The sequence below is a fragment of the Epinephelus moara genome, chromosome 1, assembly GCF_006386435.1.
Source record: "Epinephelus moara isolate mb chromosome 1, YSFRI_EMoa_1.0, whole genome shotgun sequence".
In the NCBI taxonomy this organism is placed as follows: Eukaryota; Metazoa; Chordata; class Actinopteri; order Perciformes; family Serranidae; genus Epinephelus; species Epinephelus moara.
Genome location: NC_065506.1, coordinates 11093118 through 11117081, shown reverse-complemented (window position 1 = coordinate 11117081; position 23964 = coordinate 11093118). Strand labels below are relative to the sequence as shown.

General features: G+C 40.9%; 1 protein-coding gene across 1 annotated transcript in view; it reads right to left on the bottom strand.

The window, feature by feature from the left end:
* Window positions 1-23964, bottom strand: part of itfg1 (integrin alpha FG-GAP repeat containing 1) — a 183914-nt gene that overhangs the window by 16846 nt on the left and 143104 nt on the right. The window contains exon 15 of the mRNA XM_050047630.1: window positions 1691-1815. Within this exon, the coding sequence (XP_049903587.1) occupies window positions 1691-1815 (125 nt within the window). The remainder of the gene's footprint in view (window positions 1-1690; window positions 1816-23964) is intronic.

Genomic DNA, 23964 nt, shown 5'->3' with positions numbered 1-23964 from the left:
TTTTACTGCCCAATGACGCCTCTGTAAACCAGTCAAGTTTCAATCACAGTTTACATCTATGTCTGTGAAAACATGGATGCTTTACCCACATCTTCCTCCAGCAGCACAGAGGATCCATACAATCAGTTTCAAGGTGGGCACCCAAGATTAGTGTCACCACTTATGTATCTGACCAAAGGTCTCCCCTTCTGTTCCTGAGTTATGATGTTTAATAATGGCCAGAAAAGTGTTTTTGCATAACATTATCATGTAACAGTGAAGCTGACCTTTGACCTTTTGGATATAAAATATCATCACGACATCATTTTACCCTGTTACACATTTGTGTGAAATTTTGTCATAATTAGCACATGCATTCTTGAGTTGTGCCAAAAAAACATATTTTGTGAGGTCACAGTGACCTTGACCTTTGACCAGCAAATTCCAGTCAGTTCATTTTTGAGTCCTAGTGGACATTTGTGCCAAACTTAAGGAAATTCCCTCAAGGTGTTCTTCAAGGTATCGCATTCCAAAAAAAATGAGACAGATGCAAGGTCACAGTGACCTTGATGTATGACCACCAAAATCTAATCAGTTCATTGTTGAGTCCAAGTCGATGTTTGTGCCAAATTTAAAGAAATTCCCTCAAGGTGTTCTGGAGATATCATGTTCATGAGAATGGGACAGACAGATGGATGGACAACCCAAAAACGACGCCTCCAGTCACGGCTGTCGCTGGTGCGGAAGCATAAATATAAAATACTACTCACTTGTGTTTAAGAGAACTAACAGGATCCATAAAAACACAGGCGAATGAAACACTTCCAGGAGAAAATTGGAGAGAATGAAGAACTGTGTAGGTCTTAATTGTTTTTTTGTGTTAAGCTAATAACATATCGATCGTTTCAAAAGAAGATAGAAACATTGTTATCTTGTTATCACATATTTTGTTGCATCAACTGCTGCTTAAATAAGAAAAAAACAAAAAAACAACAACAACCAAGCATTAAATGTTTTTGCAACAGTAGGGAGACAATGTTGTTCTTTTTAGCATTTCTAATTTGATAAGAAAATACATGGAGGGAAATCCCTCTTGTGCATCTTTACAAAATACCCTTCAAACAAGTCTCACAATCCTCAGAAGAAATGTGTTACATCCAGCCCACTGTGAAATAAAGCCTGAGCCGAAGCAGAAAAATAACTGTTTTACTCTACTTTTGACTTTGAAAGTGCTTGAATTGCATTTACCCTAAATTAGCCCATCATTTGATATTTTTCTTGGAAATTTTTCTAGTTCTTAACACCATGATCCTGGGGCTATTTCCTCTCAATGCTCACTCTCTTTTTTTCCTAGAATTATTGCATAGACATTAAATGTCTCAGCCACGCATGCCATTCATTGTTATATTCCAGACAAGTTAGGGTGCTCAAATGACTTAATTGGGCATGTGAGTGGTGTTGAACATATAAGATAGTTTGAAAAAAAAAAAAAAAGGATTTTGATGGAATTTTCACCCAGAGGGTTTAAGGGGTTTTTAAATCTTTGGTTGCTCAGCACACCTACCTCCTTTTCTCTATCTGCTGTAGGTCCTCGATGCACCTCTATAAATGCATTTCTCTCAGATATTCTGTGAGACTGCACAGCCTGTGGCTGTTCCTACAGGAGTGCTGTGAAGTGTCCAGGTAATATAACCTTCTCATATTTCCTCACCGTCTCTCCAGGCTGCCGGGGGATGCCGACGAAAAGGTGGTCCAGGAAGTTGGCGCTGCGTCCGAGGCCCAGCACAGTGTAGGGCAACTGGAGGGAGAAGTGAGCCGACTGGCTCAGCTGACCAGCTGCAGAAAGGCAGAGAAAAGATGATGTTAAATGCCGAAAAAGCCTCATCTCAAGAGAGTATTAAGCCCCAGTGTTTTGTTTTTAGGACACATGTCATTCCTGTTACTAGTGGACAATTACGGTCCCCTCTGAGTCCCCCAGCAGGTCAAAGTTTTCATCTGACTACTGAAATATCTTTACATCTTTGGATTGGCGCAGACTTGGGTGCACACATTCATGTTAACTATAACGATCCCTTCACTTTCATCTAACACCATCATCAAGTTAAGATAATGACAAAATCTTACTAATTTAATGATATTCCCAGCACACTCGCCAATACAAACATGCTATATAAAGATGGTGACCACAGTAGACATACTAACCACACATCTACATCTCAACATGTTGGCATGCCAAGTGTAAAACTCAAGTGTAGCTCAAAGCATTGCTGTGCCTCAGTAAAGCCTCACAGACCTGCCAGTGTGGCTGTAGACTATCAGTCTTGTTTTGGATCAGTCAATACATTTGTATTTTGTATTGCACTTTAGCACAAAATGGATTGTTTTGACATTCTCGAAGACGCATTGCTTTGTGTAAGGGTCAACATTTCCTGGCTGAGTGATGCCAATACTTTTTCATGCTTTTGGCAAGTTACTCTAGCAGTTTTCTGAGTAACTATTTTTGTTCTTTTTTTTCTCATCCTCAATACATTTGGAAAAAAGCCTGTTGTAGCCTCCTGTGAATCATCCGTGATGGTCAACAGGGACACAAAACAAATTAGTTTTTACCCATATTCCTGCTTGTGTCTGACCCCAGTCACTCTCTTGTACCTGGCCTTGCATATTTTTCACATGTAGGTTTAAAACAAAAATCATTTTAATTAATTTTCATCATGAACATGACTTATATCTCTGTCTCATAAATACTTTGTGTTTTGTGCCCCTTTTATACATTCTGTGACAAGGCAGTCCAAACGTTTTGCACTTTTTCATTCATGCTCAATACAACTGATTAAACCGTCAGCTGTGTGTGCAGACATAACCCCCATTTGCTTTAGTGATCTTATGATACTTAAGGTGCAATGGCCCTGCTTTTCCAAAGGAATTGTTAAGGTTTATATAATGTGAGCCACTCTAACCTAACCTATCCTGACCATGACTGTCAGTGATAAGAATAAAATGTAGAAGATAAGGTAATGAGAGGGATGAGGAAGAAACGCACAACGGGAGCCACCGAGCCAGGGGGACTGCAGCGTGAGACCTTGTGTTCTGACATGGAGACGCATCATAAAAGATACAAATCAGAGTGAGACACCTGAGGCCAGTCCGACACCTCTTCCCGTCTCCTCACACAACCTTCCCCCTCTTCCTCCACCCTGTAATCTCTCCCTCCTTACTTACTATTCTCATCCAACCCTTAGTCTCTTGTTTCTCCTCTCCGCTCATGTCTCTCTCCTGTCCCCTGATACATCACTCCGTCTTAGCCTTACTCATTTCGCTTCCCGTTCTTCTCCTCCCTCCTGCTCGTCTCCCCTCTCTCTCCCCTTCAGCTGCTGTATCTCGCCCACGCCACCCAACTCTGCCAAGTGCAGCCGACATAAATCAACCTCTACGTGGTAAACAAAGAGAGGGAAAGAGAGAGAGAGAGAGAGAGAGAGAGAGAGAGAGAGAGAGAGAGAGAGAGAGAGAGAGAGAGAGAGAGAGAGAGAGAGAGAGAGAGAGAGAGAGAGAGAGAGAGAGAAAGCCTCGAGGCAGCCAGTGATCAGAACTAATGTGGATGGACTGCGTATTGCAGGCCGAGAGGAGCACAACAGCTTAGCTTCTCTCTTTAGTTTTTTTAATCCATGCCTAACCTCAGTTCAGTTAAAAAGAAAAAGATTTGTCCACCTAATTTTCAGTCATCTCAGGTGAACCTGGGTCAGGTCAGTCCAGGTCACTGCAGCTCAATATTTCTCTTCTGTACTTCTCTTTCATAATACACAAGTAAAGCAGGCATTTTCACTGGGGAACATCACATATAGGGGTAAAAATTCATCAGCCAGTGGGTGAAAGTGAGAAATTTAAGTTAAAACAAGCAGTGGCTGTTGTATAGACTGTATGTTACTGCAATAAAAGCTTGTCCATGATTCTGTAATGTACTACATGCTCTGGCTCCAGCCGGTCTGACCACTGAATAGACTCATCGACTTTTGCCACCTTCTACCCGAGAAAGCTTTTCATCAGTTGTCTCTCTTTATCTCTCGCTTGCTATCGCTCTATGTATTCTATTTTCCCAGCTTTTTTAGTGCAGGGTTGCTGGGTGTTTTGAAGAGGCAGCGTAATTGCCTTAATCGCACACCACAGACAGCAAAAGAGAACGGGAGATGGACAGAAATATTGCCTGTTTCCAGGAAGAACAAAAAAAAAACAGAACACTGTCACTCATAGTAGAATTCACTTATTCAATATGGACAAAAACAAATAGACATGGACGCATTTTAGCTAAAGACAGTCATGATGATGGCTCTTTAGCTGAAACACATCCGTGTCTATATGTTTTTGCCCATATTACATAAATGAATTCTACTATGAGTGCCAGTGTTCTGTCTGTTTTTTGATGTTCGCCAGTACCATGCACGTTTTTAATATTGTCTTTTATTGGGAGTTTTGTGCATCGCTATTTTTCATCACTGTTTCCAGGCAGAGCTGGGCACAGTTTCATGGACATTAACTTATTCAGGGTAGTAAAAAGCCCTGGCTTCTAACCATAGGTGCAGTGCTGCCAGTGCGCACAAGAATGCCACTCAACAGGTTTTTTTTCTCCAAATGAGAAAAATAGAACATTTGCAGTTCCAGTAATCTGTTTTGACTATTTCTTTATTTGTGATGCATTTGCAAAGAAACATTACAAAGCCAACCTGTAAACTTAACCTTAACTTAACCTTGTGCTGCGTCCAAAACACCTGCAGGAAATAAAGGCTTGCTTGGTTATGTTTTCATGGTCTAGCCTATTACATGAGACTTCTGCCAGCACTGCAACTTTTCCTCAGGATGGATGATTCAAATGTGACTTCACAGCATGTAAGTAAACGAAACCATTCAAAACCAAAATGTATTGCCTATATTGCTTGATGCCAAAATAATTATAACCCACTGCATCCTAGATGTTTGGCTGACTTAAACATAATCTCTTATCCTGTTTAGGGTCTATCCCAGCTGACAATGGGCCAGCAGTGGGGTACGCCACATTATCACAGGGCTGGCTGACACACAGATATATTCACGCTCACATTCACACCTACAGACAATTTAGACTCACCAATTAACCAAACCTGCATGTCTTTGGACTTTGGGAGGAAGACAGAGATCCACACTGACATGGGGAGAACATGCAAACTCTACACATATCTATATAGACATACACAGAAGGGCCCCAGCTGGCCAGCAGGTTCAAACCCGGATGTGTTGCTGTGTGGCAACACTTCTAACCACTGCACGGCCCTGCTGCCCCTGATTGGCTGACAGCGTAATTTTCCCAACATGATGAAACTATTCACAAAGTCTGTCTAACATTTGATCGTGTGATCAGTAATAGTTGGGTCATGTATGTTAACTTCCTACCACAGAGCGGTTACATAACTTTCAAAACTAGCCACAACTTAACGAAACATGTGCATGCATGCATGCGTGTCATAGGTGCACTTCAGTACTTAAACAAATAGTACCACATCCATGCTTCTAACATTTAAGAGGAATCCTGGGGTGTCTGACATTTACTCAGGTGTTTGTGTGTGTGTGTGTGTTTGTGTGTGTGTGTGTGAGCAAGTGTGTGTAGAATTGTACCAGATCAATAAAGAGGAAAGCTGTGTTTCAGTGCTGTATGTGATGTTATACATAATTTTTAATTATGATCTAAAAAGATCACTATAACAGAAGAAGAGTGAAAGGGGAGAGATATCAAAGCAGACTGACAACTATCTAAAATACCTTAACAACCACTGGATGGACTTCTATGAAACATTTCCTCTAGCGCTTACATATACATTTTTAGTTTTCAATGAAATATCTCAACAACTTTTGGATGTACTGTTTTGAAATTTGGTGAACACATACCCAGAGGATGAATACTAACAACCATTCTGTATCTAACACACAAAATGTCTTTGGTTGTAACATAAATAACATTCCCATCAGCAAATTTTAGCATGCTTAAACACTAAGTTAAGATTGCGGACATGGTAACCATTAAATCAGCATGTCAGCAATGATTATGTGAGCATGTTAACATGCTTATGTTAGCATCCATCTCAAAGCATTGTGCCACAGGACAGTTTCACAGAGCCGCCATGGCTGTAGACTTTTGTAAGATGTAAGCCTTTTTCCAAGGTGACTTGTAGCCTGATGAAGAAAAACAAAACGTACAAGAAGTGTGTGTATTTTAATATAATGTATGAACACACACACATCTTACTGCTGAGAATCTGCAGGAGGTGACAAAAGTCACATCCTGGCCTGCGGCATGCGTAGCCTTACGTAATATATTCATTACTGAGGAGCAAACACACACAGGGAGCTGTCATACCTCCACATAACTGAACCGAGGAGGAAACTTCACAAAACTGAAAGCTGTGGAGGTCAAAACTTTTTATGGTTATTCAAGTCCAAGTTGGTTTTTCATATAGGCCTCAGAAGTAGACCTTAATGAGTTTACATAGAACAATCCCACAACTATTTCCCCTTGCTATGCTTCCAGTTAAATAAGGTAAACAATGTATGTAAGAACATAAAACAGTCACAAGAAGCCTGACTAATGTAGGCTGTCATCCTACAACAACTGACCTCAGACCCTCACCATATGCAAAGAAACTATAAAGGAAAACCACCTACATCCCGATTAATGCTCTGGGTTTTTAGTTTTGCTGCTTATGCTGAGTAACTCCACAACAGCACCTGTCAGCTATGAACGCCCCTAATCCCTTCTTCTATTCTTGATTTTATTATGAACCATGAAGTGGCCCTTTTGGCAATACCATTCCTTGTTGTTGATATCCACCAATCAAATAACAGACAGACTAACCGGGCACTGACTGTCCCACAGAAGAAAGAGCAGGAGTGATACAGAGTGTTACTTTGAGATGGATCCAGCAGGGGAAGCCGTTTTAAACCAGCCCACAGCTGCTTACTACTTCACACTGAACACCGTCCATCGGGTTGGACAGAACAGGATTTTTGAGGGGATCGGACCTTTAAGCCAGTCTTGGTTTGATGTTTTTTGACAGACTGCTGCTCTCTGTCTGTAGGCAAGAGGTGGATGGCTTGCACTCGGCCACTCAGCAGGGTGGAGTGTGTCTGTGTGTCTGATGGAGGATCAAGGAGGGTTACGTTGCAGGCAGGGAGCCTGGCTTAGCATCCACTGAGTGCTGTGTGTGTGTGTGTGAGTAGACTGGCTAGGAAATGTGGCCATGGCTGGAGCAAAGCCATTTCACAACATGGGAAGGCTGGCAAAGGGGTATTATGCAGAGCAGTGTATCAGAGTGTCCCTGTTTTGTGTTTGTCTGTGTAAAAGTGTGTGTTAGTGTGTTTTTGTCCTATCTCCCTGTGGCAGAGCCGGTGGAGGCCTTGGCAGGGAAATCCACCCTGTACACATGACTGACAGCCTACAATCCATCTCTTAGAACACAAAGCGGATTCAAATTAGCACAAGCAGACGGCTTTTGGTGTGTGCGTTTGTGTGTGTGCATATCTCATTTTCACAAAGTTCTAAACACACACACACGCACATTAAGGTGGGCACGATATGCATCACATTCAGTGAGTTAGTGTTCTAAAGCCTGGCCAACAGTACTAACAAGGGAACACACACACACACACACACACACACACTCAGGACCTCACACACACATGAAAGTAAATACACAGATTCTAAAGGTTATAGCCCAATTTTCACAGACAAAAAGGGGAAGAAAGAAAACTAAAATACACAGAAGGAAGTAGAAGAAACTGCTCTTCTCAATCTGAGTGCTTCATTTACATATTCAACTATTTTTGGTATTTATGTCCCTCAAAAGCATTGCCCCAATCTCTAGTCTCCAGTGGACTGAACTTGGTCATTCATGTACCCATTCAAAACCTTCACTACTGGAATACACAACAGATTACATGAGTTTGAAAAGTGCCCTACATATGTAAGTAATTATACTTCTGATAAAAGTTTCAATGCCAGTGAAAACAAACTATAAAGACCTTAGATTATAACAAAATGCAGCTAACTGCAAAGGTAAGTTGAATACAGTTGGTGAATTATTATGATCCTAAATGATGTGTTTAACTAGCTCTGGACCTTAGAGACTGCATAAAAATAATGGTTGTGGCCACCATGACATCAGCCACTGGTTTGTGGAGTTGCCTCGAGTTTGGCATGTTGGCCATTGCCATCTTAGATTTTTGGTGGAGTTGACCTCCCGTTACTACGTCTTCCTACTGGGAATCTTTACAATACTAAAAACAAGCTAATGTAACACATTTCTGCATCAGTAAATTTAATTATTATCCTTTTAAGGAACAAGGCCAGAGTCCATGCAAAAAGCTAGTCAGCCAATTAATGTACAGAGCATGCTAAAAGCAGGAACTGGGGAAGGGTGTACCTAACTAGTCAAAAGTTTCAGTCAACAATAACTGAGGCAATGGTGGAGAAGGTCATCATAATGTACCTTTTAACAGGTGGTGTGTTAGGTCATTAAATACATCGCGACATGTGGATGGTGATGTCTTTTCAATATTTTACCAATTTGTTGTTCTGCCATTTTTTAAATGTCTGTCATCTCCTACAGTCATATCTTGCGTAAACTACACCTCACTACCCCCACGATCTGTGGTGATACTGCTCTGTCTGGGCGTATCCTAAAGCTTTTAGAAAACGTGCACGAATACGGCCAAAATGAATGCAGAGTGCGGATAGAGGACTCCATCTGTGTCCCTATATGTATCCAATGTTGAGCATAAATGAGCCCTTAGCCCACTGACCAGCTACGCTCAAAAAAGTGCCGGGTTGTTTCTGTAAACAAACTCTTGGGTGTTTTTTATTTTGTGACAGTTATTATATTGCTACCGAACAAGGTTGCATAACTCTCTGCAGCCCGTTTAGAATTCTGCAATTTTGTGTGTGGCGGTCTCCTGGTTTGTTCATTTAGCTGCTCGGTCCTCCATCTTACCTACTTCAGCAGATGTCTTTGATTCTTAAATCCATTGTTCCAAATAACATGATAGCAGCAAGTGCAGTGTTAACTAACAAATGGCGGCTGGCTCCTGTAGCTTCTTCACAATAAAAGCCACCTCATTGTAGCATGTACAGTAGTGCATTGATAATTATATGATACCAAAATATGTAATGATAACCAAGAACTCAAAATTTTGCTTCATAAACACATAAATTAGTACCGAATGTGACGTAAGAGTGATGGCACTCAAACTTAGCTATCAGAGACAGTTAGTTAATATTAAATAACAGCATTTAACCTTAAATTTGTTGGACGTCACACTATTTTACACAACAGGGTAAACTTTCAAATTTTTCAACTGAGGGACATAATCTCAGGGCTGCTACAAGTGAGTTATTGGCTTGTGAGCAGTGACTCGACATTTGTACATGCACAAATCAGTTACAGAGGCATGGGTGTGTGTGTGTGTGTGTGTGTGTGTTTCTGCGCGCATATCTGTTAGTATGTTTTGTCTGTTTAAATTTAGGCTGGACATGGTAACTGCGACCTATATTGGGATCTGAACTGAAACACTCAAAGACTTACCTACCTGTTAACCACGGCCAATGGACTCAATTAATCCTGTAATCCCAGCTTTATTACCACTACTTTTTGTCTGTGTATGATCTGTTCTGCTGTCATCCTTGGGTTCCTTGAAAGGTGCTTTAAAATTTTCAGTTATTATTAGTATTATTATTATTATTATTTTAATTATTGTTATCCTCAAACTATCCTGCTGGTTTAGACAAACCAATGTATTATGAGAGGCCTGGCAAGTTTACAGATGAATGGAATATTGAGTTTAACAGAGCAATACATAAGCTTTGAGTGGCTTTAAACTCTTAATAAATAATAGCTATTGTCTGATTTTACTCTGTTGCTTATTTATTTAGTTAGTGGAAGAGATACACTTAAGATTTGAAGCTGAAGGTTGCAGGGGCTTTGAAGAATAATTTTGGTTTATTGCAGCCTACAAATTCTACAGTTTAGCAAGAGTGGGCCTCATTCAACAACTGCTCTTAAAAAGAAATTTCTTAAAACCCACTTATGCAGTTTTCAAGAAGATTCTGACATTCACCAATGTTTTTTATCTGGGATTTGCTCTTAGGTAAGAACAGAATCTACACACACTCATGAGCACTCTGCAGATTTTGAGCTGACATGTTTGAACAGAATAAATGGTTAATGGGTTTCCTTTAATTCTATAATATTATCTGATTTATATCACAACTATATTTTATAATTCATCCTATGTTTTAGTAAATATTTAGATTATTTCACAAAAAGATTATGGCCATTAATAATAAACACCACACTAACTCTTTGATTGACAGCAGTTATGTTAATGGGAACCACACAATCTAATAATTAGTGATCGATCACTCTAGAAAATATCACTGGTGGATCGGGTGGGCGGGACAAAAAAGTGACAAAGCAGCATTCTGAGTAAGTTATTATATTAATGGCATAATTTACAGAAACATTGCATGAGTCCACCCTCACCTGCTCTCCCCCTCTGTCTGTCACTCTTCCCTTCTCTCTGTCTCTCTTATGACACACATATGTGTGGGTTGAACAGCACAGTAACGCTCATCCATGTCCTCAGTCGTTATACATCATACAGTTTGCAGTTTGCGGTTCAGGCGGTTGATTTACATGTATTCTTAGCATCAAATAAATGTTTTGGTATTTTATAGTCACTCCTTACGCCACTATAACAACTGGAGTTTATTTTTTTACGTTTGGATTTCAGGTCCTCTACCCTCTTTAGACTTTCAGTTTCTCTCCACTTTCCTTCTTCTTGAGTCTCCCTGTGTGCACACAGCCCTGCAGTCTCATGTCCTTTTATGGGGATCTGCGGGGCTTTTACCTTTGCTAATTAGGATCAACTGGCATGTGATAAGAAAACAGGTGCAAACACTTCTGCCGTTTACACGTGAACACGTAAATCTGACATAGACTTTTTTAAAAGACTTCTCTTCGGGAACTAATGTAAGAGAAAACTTAGGAAGATATTGGTGAATGAGGCCCAATATCATAACTGCTATATTTTAGGGTAAAACTAAAACTGAGCACAACCAAAATATAACTGATACACCATTTTGCACAGGAAAATATTCCATGCACACAGTCAGTACGGCAGGTCAAAGCTGAACCAAGGAAACGATAAAAGAGGGAAAGGACATGACCTCATTGACTGCGTTTGATGAGCCAGATTTTGGTGCCACTTCTGTTGAGGTCAATGGGGTGGGCATGTGAAGTCACTCTATAACCCATCATATCTTTGTTATTAACCTCTGAACTGAAATATCTCTCCACCAAATTAAAAAACACTCATTACATGATACTGACCGGCCTTTTTTTTTTTCTCTTCTAAATGTACACGTTTTTCTTGTTATTAGTCTCCAAACAGATCATGTTCTACTCTGTCCAGCAGCTGCATATAGCTCGACTCAATGCCCCTGTTTAATCTAAGATAGCTAACGTTACATCATGAAGAAAGGGGGCAGGTCCGAACTATTATCGCTAACCAGACTGCAATAATAACCAGATCAGTTATTAATGGCTTGGATTATTATTCTGGCTGGACTTAATAACATGGCCTGTCTGTTAGGTAAATATCTGCCAAACTAGGACTAACAATCTAAGGAGGTCTAACAATCTAATGTTAGACCTCCTGAATATTATCAAATAGTTTTAACAGTTTAAAGTTTGGTTAGCTATTGAAAAAAACTGTAACTGCTAACAGAAGGTACCATTTGCTATCTTGGATCCAACAGGTGTCTAACGTGCAGCTGCTAGACACATCTGTGATCTGTTTGAAGACCAATAACAAAGAAAACAAAGTTGCAGATAAGAAAAATCAGTAAGCATCTCATAATGTGTGTTTTTACATTTGGTGGAAGCATTTTTCAGTTAAAAGTGAAACAACAAAGATATGATGGATTATAGTCTGATGGCAAAAGGAGGCTACAGTGATTATATACTTCATCAGAGGGTAACATTTAAATAACTAACAAAAGATTAAATCCCACTGTGATGTGTGCATGGTGGGGTGGGGTGGGGTGGGGGGGGGGGGGGGGGGGGGTGTTAGGCATAATAGTGATGATACATTGTATAATCACTGCATTGAAACATTTATGAATGGTCATTTAATTGACCAAAAATACAAATACTGATTTCAATATTATCATTATTTGAATCACCCACACAGCAGGCACCAGTGCAGCCGTCATCACATTCTAGAATGCCATGAGATCATAGAGTGTTCTTTAATGCTTTGATTTTTACTGTGCAAATTCAACAGTCAACAGAATGGAAGAACTGGCAACCCAAAATCTGAGCTCAGTAATATCTACAAGGGTGAGGTCAGGATCCTTTCCACAGTCATCGAGGCCCTTCAGCTTGAGAATCAGGACCTAAAATGCCACTGCAATGCTCTGATCTTAGCTGAGAGGAAGGACCAGGACTCCATGCTCCTGAAATGGAGGAGCTGAAGAATGAGCTTCAGAGAGCTGAAGCCATCAACAGTCAGATGAGGAGAGAGAAGGTGGCCTGGGCCTTAACAGTGGAGAAACTTCTCCAACAGCTTGAGGAAGAAAATGACAGCATGCAGCTGAAAAATAGATGCTTGTCACTGAGCTCTCCCTGGCCAAAGAGCAACTTGAAGACTTGAAGATCCAGGTTGAGGCCGAAAAACTGGAGGCAGTCAACATTGCAGAGACTCTTTTCCAGGAACTGGAAGAAATCAGAGGGTCTCAGAGGAGCGTTCAGCTGAGAGCCGGCTGCTTTCAGCTGAGCTCAATTTAGAAAAAAACAGACTTAACCAGGAGATCCTGGAGCTGCAGCAAATGCTCCATAATGAACAGGACTTGAGGAACAAGGCAGAGACTGAATACCTTAAGGACTTTGAGATCAAGGAGGCAGTTTGTGAAGAGATCAACCAACGGCTCCAGAAAGAGTAGGAACCAGTTGAAATCGGGGAGGCCCTTTTCCAAAGAGTGGAGGAGGCCCAAACGATTACAGAGAAGCTTTCTGCTGAAAGCCATACACTTAGGCCTACTTTACACTACATGGTTCAAGTGACCCAATTCCGATTTTTTCTTCTCAAGTGGCACAGATCGGATCTGTAACATGAACGTGTAAACAGGAAAAAAACGCATGATATCGGATATTGTCAGATCAGATTCAGGCCTCCTTCATATGTGGAAATATATCGGATATGAATCAGATATCTGCCAATAGGTCTGTAATCTAAACAGACCGATCGGATATTTCCTGGCAATCCACGTTGTACGTCATGAATAATGGCTCACACCCTCGGCACACAGACACACAGACTGTGCTTCCTCATGCCAGCCAAACCTGTGCGCAACTGTGAGAAATAAATATGTGAGGTGTACGCTGCTTTTCTATCTTTTTTTAATTTTTCTTTCTTTTTTCTGTCAGCGACATACACTCCTAACACAGGACGGGTTGTTTTTATTGAGTTAATTATTAAGCCATAGTGATGCGCAGATCGGCTCTGATAGCACCTGAATCAGCATGTACCTATCAATCATCCAGCCACACCTGTCTGCAGCTGCACGGACATTCCCACCACTCTGTGTAGGCTAAGTTACCTTTTAAATTATGTGGAGCAGCGCCATCTTTCCAGGTGATTTATTCTTAAACGATTAACTTCAAATATTTAAAGTTAGTCCTTAAAATTGCTTTCAGTAATGTAAACATTTCCATGCGTGCAGTAATGTCACTGTAGCAAATACCGTGGGACATTTACACAGTGGTCAAGAGTGCTGGACCAGAAGTGTCGCACAAAAAAACCAGAAGCTGGCTGCGTTCTGTTTTGCCTCCGTGTCTCTGTGAAAAATAAGGTGAATAGAACATGTAAACAGCAGTCAGGAAAAATCGGATATAGGCAACAAATCGGAATTGGGCATCAAGACATGGTAGTGTAAAGGCAGCCTTACGGACAAGCTGAAGGAGACAGAAAAGAAGCAGGAAGGTCTCGGTCAAGAAACCGTGGAGCTCACTGAGATGCTTCATGAAGAAAAGGCTTTGAGGGTCCAGGCAGAAAACTACCTACCCAAAGCTATTGAGATTGTGGTCGCTCTTGAAAAGAGAACTGAGTTGTATAGAAGGAGGTTCCCTGACAGGACGAGGAGTTCCTGCTGCAAAAGGAGGAGCTTTTCAAGTCATGTCAGAAGCACAGGGAGGAGACGAGATGCCACCTGAGCACCAATCAGCCCTATCTGAGAGAAAAGAATGCTGACTTTTGTGATATAAAAAAAATGACATGCAACTATGCAGTGGGTGTACAGTCTTGTTTTTTTCGAGAATCATATTATAATAAGTTTTTACCTAGCAAAATGAATACAGGCTGTTGGAGACAAACTACACACAATGTGATTGATCCACAGTGTTTTTATATCATACGTCTATGTATGCATGGTTTCATCATTGAAACCAGTTCATCATGCTTTTGTTTAAAAATGTACCTTTCTTTCTTCAAATGAACTCAGAAATTACAACGAAATCTGCTCTGTTTCTCATTGAATTTGACTCACATCATAAAGTGGTTCATCGGTATGGTTCATCTGACGTCTTTTATTTTCATATTTAAACACTATCTCTGGATTGAACCAAAGACTGTGTAAAACACTAGACAAAGCCAATGTGACATCACGCATTGGATCGTGGACTCCCATTCTGAAGCCTTGAGTTTGGGATTTTGGTCGTCCACATCATGCTTTCTGGAGCCAGATGTGACCATATTTTAAGCCTGTCATCTGAAGAGGACACACCCTTAATTATGTGTAATATTAAGCCTCAATTGAATATAAATGGGTGAGTTGTATAATAATTCTGGCTCTCAAAGTTGTCATGAAAGGGAAAATTAGCTATAGAGACCAAAACCATTTTTGGTACCAGGCTGTAAACATGGCACTGACGGAGAGGCAAAAGCAACGCAACATTTTTTGAGGTTCAAACTGTGTTCAACTTTGCAAAGCCACTTGTGAATGAAGAGAAGTTCTGTGTCATTGTCATTATGACATGGCAACATAAAAACTGGTCTGGAGTGATACACTATTATGTATACTCCACGTCCCCTTAAATGCTTTGAGTCAAGTTTGATTTTAAATAGTTTCTGACTCCTGCATGCTAGTTACTGAGCACCTGAGTACCAAACATTTGCATTCACACTTTAAATGATTTTAGATGTGGCAGTGTGGAATCTGGATTTTGGATATGTTTATTCAATTTTACCTGCAGTGGTGTATTGTGTTTGTTTTTTGCATGGCGAAAGTTATTTTGATTGTCCTCTAGTTATTGTTCCTCACTTTTCTCTTAGCAGAATGCCAGATAGCAAGGACAATGACTAGGATTTTGGGATACAAGCTTTGCCCCTAATGCTGAAACTTACAACCTAACTTCCTTGTGGGCATAATAAAGCAAAATGAAAAAAAAAAAAGTGAAAAACAGAGAGAAAAAGACAGACAGACACAGAGAGGACATGGATGCCTCTGAGGGAGCTACAAGATGTTAATGTGTGTGTGTGTGTGTGTGTGTGTGTGTGTGTGTGTGTGTGTGTGTGTGTGTGTGTGTGTCCATCTGCCGAGGTCTTAGGACACATATCCTGATGAAAAACCTCGTCCTGTCTGGAAGTTTTACCACTTCTGGGCAGACATGCAGAGTGACAATGTGACATCTAGCATCAGTCTGAAACTATGCAGAGTGACAATGTGACATCTAGCATCAGTCTGAAACTACGTGTGTGTGTGTGTGTGTGTGTGTATGGGCACAGAGGGGAATATGGATTTTCAGACAAAACCCCCCCCCCCAAAAAACAAAAATGAACAATAAACAATAAATGGGGAATCTAAACATAAAAATCTAAACAAAAAACATATGTAACACAGACAACATGTGCAAATCCTAGCATCATGATCCCACAAAGAAAGGAAAAAGGGTCATAAACATAATTGGCTTTCAGCGCAGACACACACACACACACACACACACACACACACACACACACACAAACACTCTGTCTCACACACACTCTTTCTCTCTCTCTCTTTCTCACTCCCCAGGGCTTCAAAACCGAAAGAAAAAAATTGTTTTCAGAGAAATTCCTAGTGCCTGTCGCTATAGAAACCATTTGCTCCCCTGATGGCGATAAAAGCAGCAAATTGCAGAGATGGAGGGTGGAGCCATGAGGCATAGAATGAATACGCACACAGTCCACACACAGTCTGCCTCGCCTGGAGAGTCCCCTTCAGTGTCCATACAATGGTGTCAAGATCTGGACATTGATTTGTGAGGATAAATGTGTGTATATGTGTGTGTGTGTGACTGTGGTAATACGCTGAAGGACCCGGAGGGCTTTATAGTTGTTCTGTCCTTATCACCACCCAGCTTTGCACTGCTTCTCAAACACTACGGCACTGAAGCATGTTGACACTTGCGCCCAGACGCCGATGACTGAAATGATACTATGTGTGTGTGAGAGAGAGAGAGAACAGACCTAAAGACAGCCGTCATCACCCTAGTTTGACCTACTGAGAACAGATGGAAATAGAAGGTCCACTACAAATTCTGCAAGTCTACAAAGTGTCTATTCAATGATGTCAACCATCACTTTAGTTTTCACATATGTTTCAGAGATAAAAGACCAGCAACAACTGAGGCTAAAAAGCAATAGAAGACTAGAGCACTCGCAGACCTCTGCCAAGCAGCTCGGATTTCCCGCCATTTTATTATTTTATCCACTTCGCTTCAACCGATCACCACCAAAATTTTATCATCTCTTACTTGTCCCATTATCAACCCTTCCTTAAAATTTCATCAAAATCCGTTCAGAACTTTTTGAGTTATTTTGCAGACAAACAGACAAACAGACCAATGCCAGCGAAAACATAACCTCCTTGGCGGAGGTAATAACGAGAATCGGATGAGGAAGTCTGACAAATTATTATCATCATAGAACTTTTAGGGCCCGTTACACACCCACCTCGTTTGGTCCAGACTAATGGACTGTTCAGTTTGATCTGAACCAAAATTACAGGTGTTAAACCTCTCCTGGACAAAACAGCCAAACTTTGACAGAAAAAAGGTGGTCTCAAACTGGATCAAACTGAACCATGATATGTTTTGTTTCTGGTGTGAAAACATTTCATAGATGGTTTTGATTTTCAGACCAATTACAGAAAGTTTTACTAGGCTATCGTCAAGTGATGAGTGCAGTGCCTAAGTGTGTGTGTTGAAGTGACAAACAGAGTGACGGTGGTTGTGCTCAAATGACTGCGATCGCGGCAGTGAAGTAAATGTGGTTAAGTGGTAGTTAATGCAAAGTGAAGGTTTCAGTTTGTCTCTGAAGATCACAACATAACAAAATAAGTCACAGTAGCACTTGAGGAGAGGAGATGATTCAATAAAGAGTCAGGTGGAAAAACTCAAAAAATGTCTTTTTCAATTATTCTCCCAGAGGATGAGAGTGAGAGGATATGAGAGGATGGGAGAGCCCATCTACAAACAAATCAGTGTCAAATATTTGGAGATGCAGTTCTTGTAGGTGATGATGAAAGGATATAGATATGTCATGTATAGTTCACTTGCATACTTTGCAATGTGAAACCTATACTTAAAGGATTAAATGTAGACAATGTAAACAAATGGGAACCTTGGTTGAGACTTTCAGATGTAAAAAGGTGTAACAGCATAATGAGCTGCACACTGTCTCATATAAGAGATGACCTCATCTTTGTGCATTTAGAAGAATAGACGCATTTATAAATACTTCTATTCTGAGAAACTCTGGAGACAAGACACAACCCAGTGGAACCAGCAGTACTAACCAAGTGAGTTTCAGCGCAGTGCAGTGTCATCTGGAATGACACCTGGCCACTGCAAGACTGGCAGAATGAATAGAAACTTGACAGTGTGCCAAAAAATATTCTCTCAGCCAGTGCTGGATGTATTTGCTTCTATAACTGCAGGTGCACTCAAGATTTTAAAACTTGCATTAGTGGTGGAAAGTTGGCTTCATGACATTAAGTTCATCTAGAGAGATTTTTAAATGCATTTAGAAGAGCCATTCATTTTCTCCATTACACTGGAAAACAGCTGCCTTTGCCTGTGTCCGCCCTGCTATTACAGATCTCTGCACTGGTTTATCAACAGTCAGCAAACAGGAGTAAAACTCTTAAGCTATGGTATAGCTGCTCTGTGAGGCTGTACCTAGACATAGTGATGCTTTGAGCCAAATGCTAATGCTAGCATGGCAATATGATCACACTGACAATGCTAACGTGCTGATGCAACTGCTTATATGGATCAAACAGCTTGAGACGGAATCATTCCTATATAAATACTGTTTAAATCATTTGCTTATAGAAATCAAGCAGCCCGCTTACAACGTTTATTTTAGGACTTCTCATACATAACAACTGTAATTATGTAGGGTTTTTTTTCACTTTTACTTCCATTATAGTCTATTGTGTCTCACGGTAACTTGTCTGCTTCCAGCTGGCTACCTGAGGCTGGTGCTGCCTGCACACTGAAATCATTACGGGAAAAAGAGTCTTTGTTTCTCAATGAAAAATGTAATCTCCTCGAAGCTTATGACAAAATGCCAAAAATGAGACAAAGAGATGTAGCAGTGAAACTTGGTGTTCCTCAGACTACATTACGTATTCTACTTCAACAACAAGAAAGAGTCATGGCTGCCAGTGATAGAGACAGAAACCGTATGCACACGGGAAAAACACCTGTGGCTGAGGCTGCTCTCGGCTTGTGGATTGATGCCTGGTCACGTAAAAGAGCCATAATGTCTTTTGAAACTGTTAATAAAATTCAGTAAAAAGCAAAGCTGTATTTTTATTACTTTATATTCATGTAATAAATATACAAATGTCAATTAGGTGGTAATCTGCCTGAGAAATTAAAAAATTATAAAAAAAAATTGGTTCCAATAATCATAAGCTTATGGCTATCAATTTGAACCGGACAGAGGTGATCACTGTAACAGTTTCCACTGTATTATGTTTTCCATATTCATCATCTTAGTTTCGTGTGTTAACATGTTGACTCTTGCTGATTAGAATTAAACACAGAGTACAGCTGAGCTAAGTACAAATGTCATCAGTTTTGCAGGTATTTGGTCATAAACCAAAGTATACAATAGAAAGCAGTGATACTCAACTTGCATTTCTCGGGGGCCACTTTTGCAAAATGACAGGGGGTCAGGGGCCAGTCAGCAGCCCCGCACATGTATGCAATGGCATTTCTAGGATTTGAGGACATTTGGGGCTTAGCTCGGACATTTGTCAGGGGACCCAGGCATTTTTTGATGAACAAGCTCTATTGTGGTGCTTTTTTAATGCACTCTGGCATCTTAAGATACTTTCACACCACGTGCCATAACTAGCAGCCTCCACTCATTTCAATGAGGGAAAGGTAGCAGAGGGGAAGTGGTTTTAAATGCGGCAGTAGGGGTTTGAAGCAGTTGCCACCCACGTAGGTGGTTGTTAGGGTGGCTGCAGCACAGCAGTGTAAAGGCAGCTTAATGTGTATAAAGCACAAAAAAAACCCAAATAATTTTTCCTGTGTATTAGAAAATGGTTTGGGGGGCGGGGGGGGGGCACCCAGCACCCTATCAGGGGCCAGATTTGGCCTGCGGGCCGTAAGTTAAACATCACTGCTATAGAGAATAAAATTTTAACCTCGATGAAAACACTAGATGAAAAGCCAGTGGATAACCAAAGTTGTCAAAATTCATCCTGAGTACGACATGAGTGTGTGTACCAGATGTCATGACAATCCATCTCGTTGTTGAGATAATTCAGTCCGGACCGAAGTGGTGGACCAGCAGACACAGACGTTACCATCTGTAGACAGTAAAGTTAAATACTTGGTCAAACTGATAATGGCAGCCTCTGTCAAAACTTGAGATACATGTCAGCTTCATTAGGTTAGTATTACTCTCTGTGATAGAGTACATATCATACAAACATTTCAATTATTGAAAGCAAAGGGTGTGTGGAGACCAACAGATCAACAACCGGGCCGACAACAATGGTGACAAATTAAAATGTAAACAGTCCCTTGACAGTTTATGGTATCTATGTACTGGCTGCAGAGAGGAGAGGTTACAGGGTTAGAGGAGGAGGAGAAAAGAGAGATGAAAGTCAGAGGGCTGGAAGAGGGATGCGGAGGAGAGAAATAGATGAGGGAAGAGAGGACGTGGGAGGGAGGCAAAGGAGTGAAAAACAGGGAAGAGAAAAAGCATGCTAAGCCCGATCAATAGTAATTCTCCATGTCTCTGTGGAGGGTTACCTCTCCACTCATTTTTTTTTTCCTCTCCACACCAATATTTCCTTCTTCTCTACCATCCTCTGTTCTGATCTCTGTGTGCTCTTCTCCTCCCATCTCCTATCTTTCTCTTTTGTTCCACCCTTATTTTCACTCCTCTCCCTCTCTTTCTGCAACTCTACTGTATTCTCTCAGCGCGGTCCTCTGCACCCTCTCATTTTCTCCCCTTCCAACCTTTTTCATTTCTCTCAACCACCTACTCTCCTATCTTATCCTATCTCCCCATATTGTGAAGTCTCCCTGTGTGTTTCAAGCCTATATTCCAAATGCTGTGCAATAAAATGGTTTGAGAATAGGGTAAAGCACACTGCTGAACGGACAAGGTCTCTGAGAACAGGGGTGTGCTGTGGCCATGGATCAGTATTATGTCAAACGCAATAGGCTGGCTATGTTTTACGACACTGCTTGAGGCATCAGCATGATGTAGCAAAAAGCAACATGAATGGCTTCGAGTGAATGCGCAGGTCAACACAACTCAGTACACACCGTTTGAATTTGCATCCAAGTTGTTTTGGATCTTCTAAATGTCTAAAAGGTTAAGATATGATAAATATGTTTGTGGACGAGTTGCAGCGGGTGAACATGTGTTTTTTTAAAGGTTGTGCATGTACAATGAGTGTGTGAGCTGTGTGTGCATGTGTGTGAGTGAGCCACTGCTAATCCCCTGAACTCATTAGCCTAATTGGACAGTCTGCAGAGAGCTCCACATTGATCTGGGCCTGTTATGATTCTCCTCCTTATGAGCACTCACTCTTTTCTGTTTCTGTCCTCCCTCTTTCTGTCACTTCTCTCTCAGATGTCCTCCCTCTCCTCTGTTCCCCCTGCGTGCATAATAATCTTTGGCACTATGGAGACACTTGTCCCGTCTGGACACAGTAAACTACCCTGGAGTTGTTACTATTCTTTCCTTATGCCTGTTAGTGTTACAACATTATTTGTTTTATTTCCATTTGCAGCTCGGTGGCACAAACAGCCTGTTGGCGATGACAATCGCTGGATTTCCATCCAAGCATATTTATGGGAGTGATGCTGCGTCAAATAAAAAAAAACAAACTTAAATGGTGTCTTCTGACAAACCACACTTCATTTCACAAGAGAAAAAGACATAAGCTTTAAGGAAATTCTGACTGAGCGTACGCACTGTTTTATCTCACTGCACAACAACTGACACATTTATGAGTGGCTTTCAATACTTTCAAAAGTTGTAAAATAAGTGGACTCCACAACTTCTCAGAAAAACTGGAACATAAACAGATACATTTCTTTGTTGTCAGCTAGCATAAATGGCCGTATCAGTTTAAATATAAAACATATAAACTGAACTGCACCAGCAGGCGGGTTTACTGGAGTTCAATCAGCTGAGACACACAAATCCAATGCAATGTGAACAATAAAATATGTGGACAAATTGGAAATGCATGAAAAAAAGGTTTCCCAAATGACACTGTACAAAACATAAGCTAGTCAAATGGCAAACTTCCTGGGCAAATTTCCAATGAATGGATTGCAGCCGCTGACAGCACCATGAACTACACACCACTCGCAACTGGTATCTGCCCCGTCTCAAGGTCCCAATTCACAAAAGATACTGTGCTAATGATATTACAGCGCAAACACGCCCATAGAGTCTTGCAGCTCCAATTTGCCCTGCTTTTGTTGTGATTGACTGAAATAATCCATGTGGCAAAGTATAATGTTGCCTTTGTGCCAAGTGGAAGAACAACGGCAGAGAGAAAGAAAAAACTGAAATTGTCAGACAGCGAGCTAAAGGTCCCGCCATATAAGGAGCAGAGGCATTCCTCAAAATTTCAGGCAAGGAATTTAAATGTGATAGAGAAGTGAAGCTGTAATTGGGATTTAACATTTAACAAGTTTTCAAAAGCACAAACTGTCAAAGACGATGGCGTGATTTGAAGCGACATCCTTTATAAATGCATTTCACTTACCACCAACTTTCTGAAGACACCAATACTTTCAATGTAACTGCGTGTGGCTGCTGGTTCTGATATATGTGAACTGACCCCCTTTTCTGCTGCCTGTTCAAGGTGGGAATGTTGCGCTGTTATTCCACCTCACTGTTTTGTATAAATGGTACAAACACCGAATGGGGAGACAGAGTTTTCTTGCCTTTATTCCGGCAGCGGAGGTAGTAACAAAGCCGAATTGATGTAGAAAGTGTGACACAGAAGGACGTAATGGGTGTATAGTTGTAACAACATGTTACAGTTTGTGTGCAACCCACTGCCAGGACATTTAAAAGGTAGCTACAAGTGGTGACAGGAGCAGCTAACTCAAAACAGAACAGCAATATAAAACATCTCCAAATCAGAAAGACCATGAGGTCCAGGAGCTCCTTACTGTCCAAGCAAAAGATGAACCACCACATAACAGGGATGGTAACTGATTGTTATTGTTTAGAAAGCTCTGCCAACCTGTATGTTATGTGTCACACTAGATAAAGATGCTGTCGTGCTACATGTCATAGTTGTCACGCCTCTTTTGCTTCCAGAATGGCAGCAGCTATCTTAAATCGCACACTGGGGTGGCATTATGCCAGCGTTGTTTGGATCTGTATGAAAAAGAAAAGCTGGCGTAATGAAGGGTCTTGATTGCAGCATTGTTGTGACATATCTGTGCAAAAAGGACTAATTCAACTGCTTTTGCAGTGATGGTATTTGCATAGGAAGGGGCCAGTTTTGCACCAAATGTATGCATTTTACCTCATTTAAATACACGCAAAAAGCACAGGAGCACTGGGATGCTATTAGCTTAGCAACATAGTTAACGGTGCATTTCACCCTTTGAGAATTATACAGTTTCTTTTTGTCTTATTTGTGCAGGTTTAGCGGCCACAAAAGTTGCACAATTCTTTTGTGAATTCATCGTTCTATGTACCAAACTTCTGGTTCATAAAATAATAATTAATATTCACACTCTAGGTCTTTTGATGCCTTTAATGCCTCGCTAAACTGAAAGCAGAAAGATACCCAAAAGTATTTAAAAAAAGTATGATGGTGTCTCTAGTTTTTGGATTTGTACCAACTTAGATGTGGATATACAGGATTGTGGAAGGTTTAACAAGTATTACACCAAGAATTATGTTATTACTCTGCTTTGTCATCGCTCCTGATAGTGGCTTAGAGACCAGAAATTGTTTTCTCTTCTGTTACCTTTAAAATGAGGCTAATTTATTTCTCTGTCCTGTGAGTCATAAGACAACCACATTAAAGGTTATAGCACACACTCTGCCATCAATCTGCCTGATAAAATCAAAGCAGTGGGACCACTTTCAACAGAAGGAAGTCAGCTTTACTCGCTGAGTTGATGACAACCGCTGAGAAATGAACCTGTAAATAAAGGGGGNTAAATAAAGGGGGGGGGGGGGGTCAAATGATTTGTTGACTCTAATCTTCATATTGACTGTCCCCCTGAAAGTTACATGTTCCTGAGTCACCTAAAGATAAATGGATGACCCTGTGTGACCTGGAGCCCAGTGGGAAACACAGTGCATTTTTTCTTGTGCAGTGTCTTTGAGTGTCCACATTGGGGGGGGGGGGGG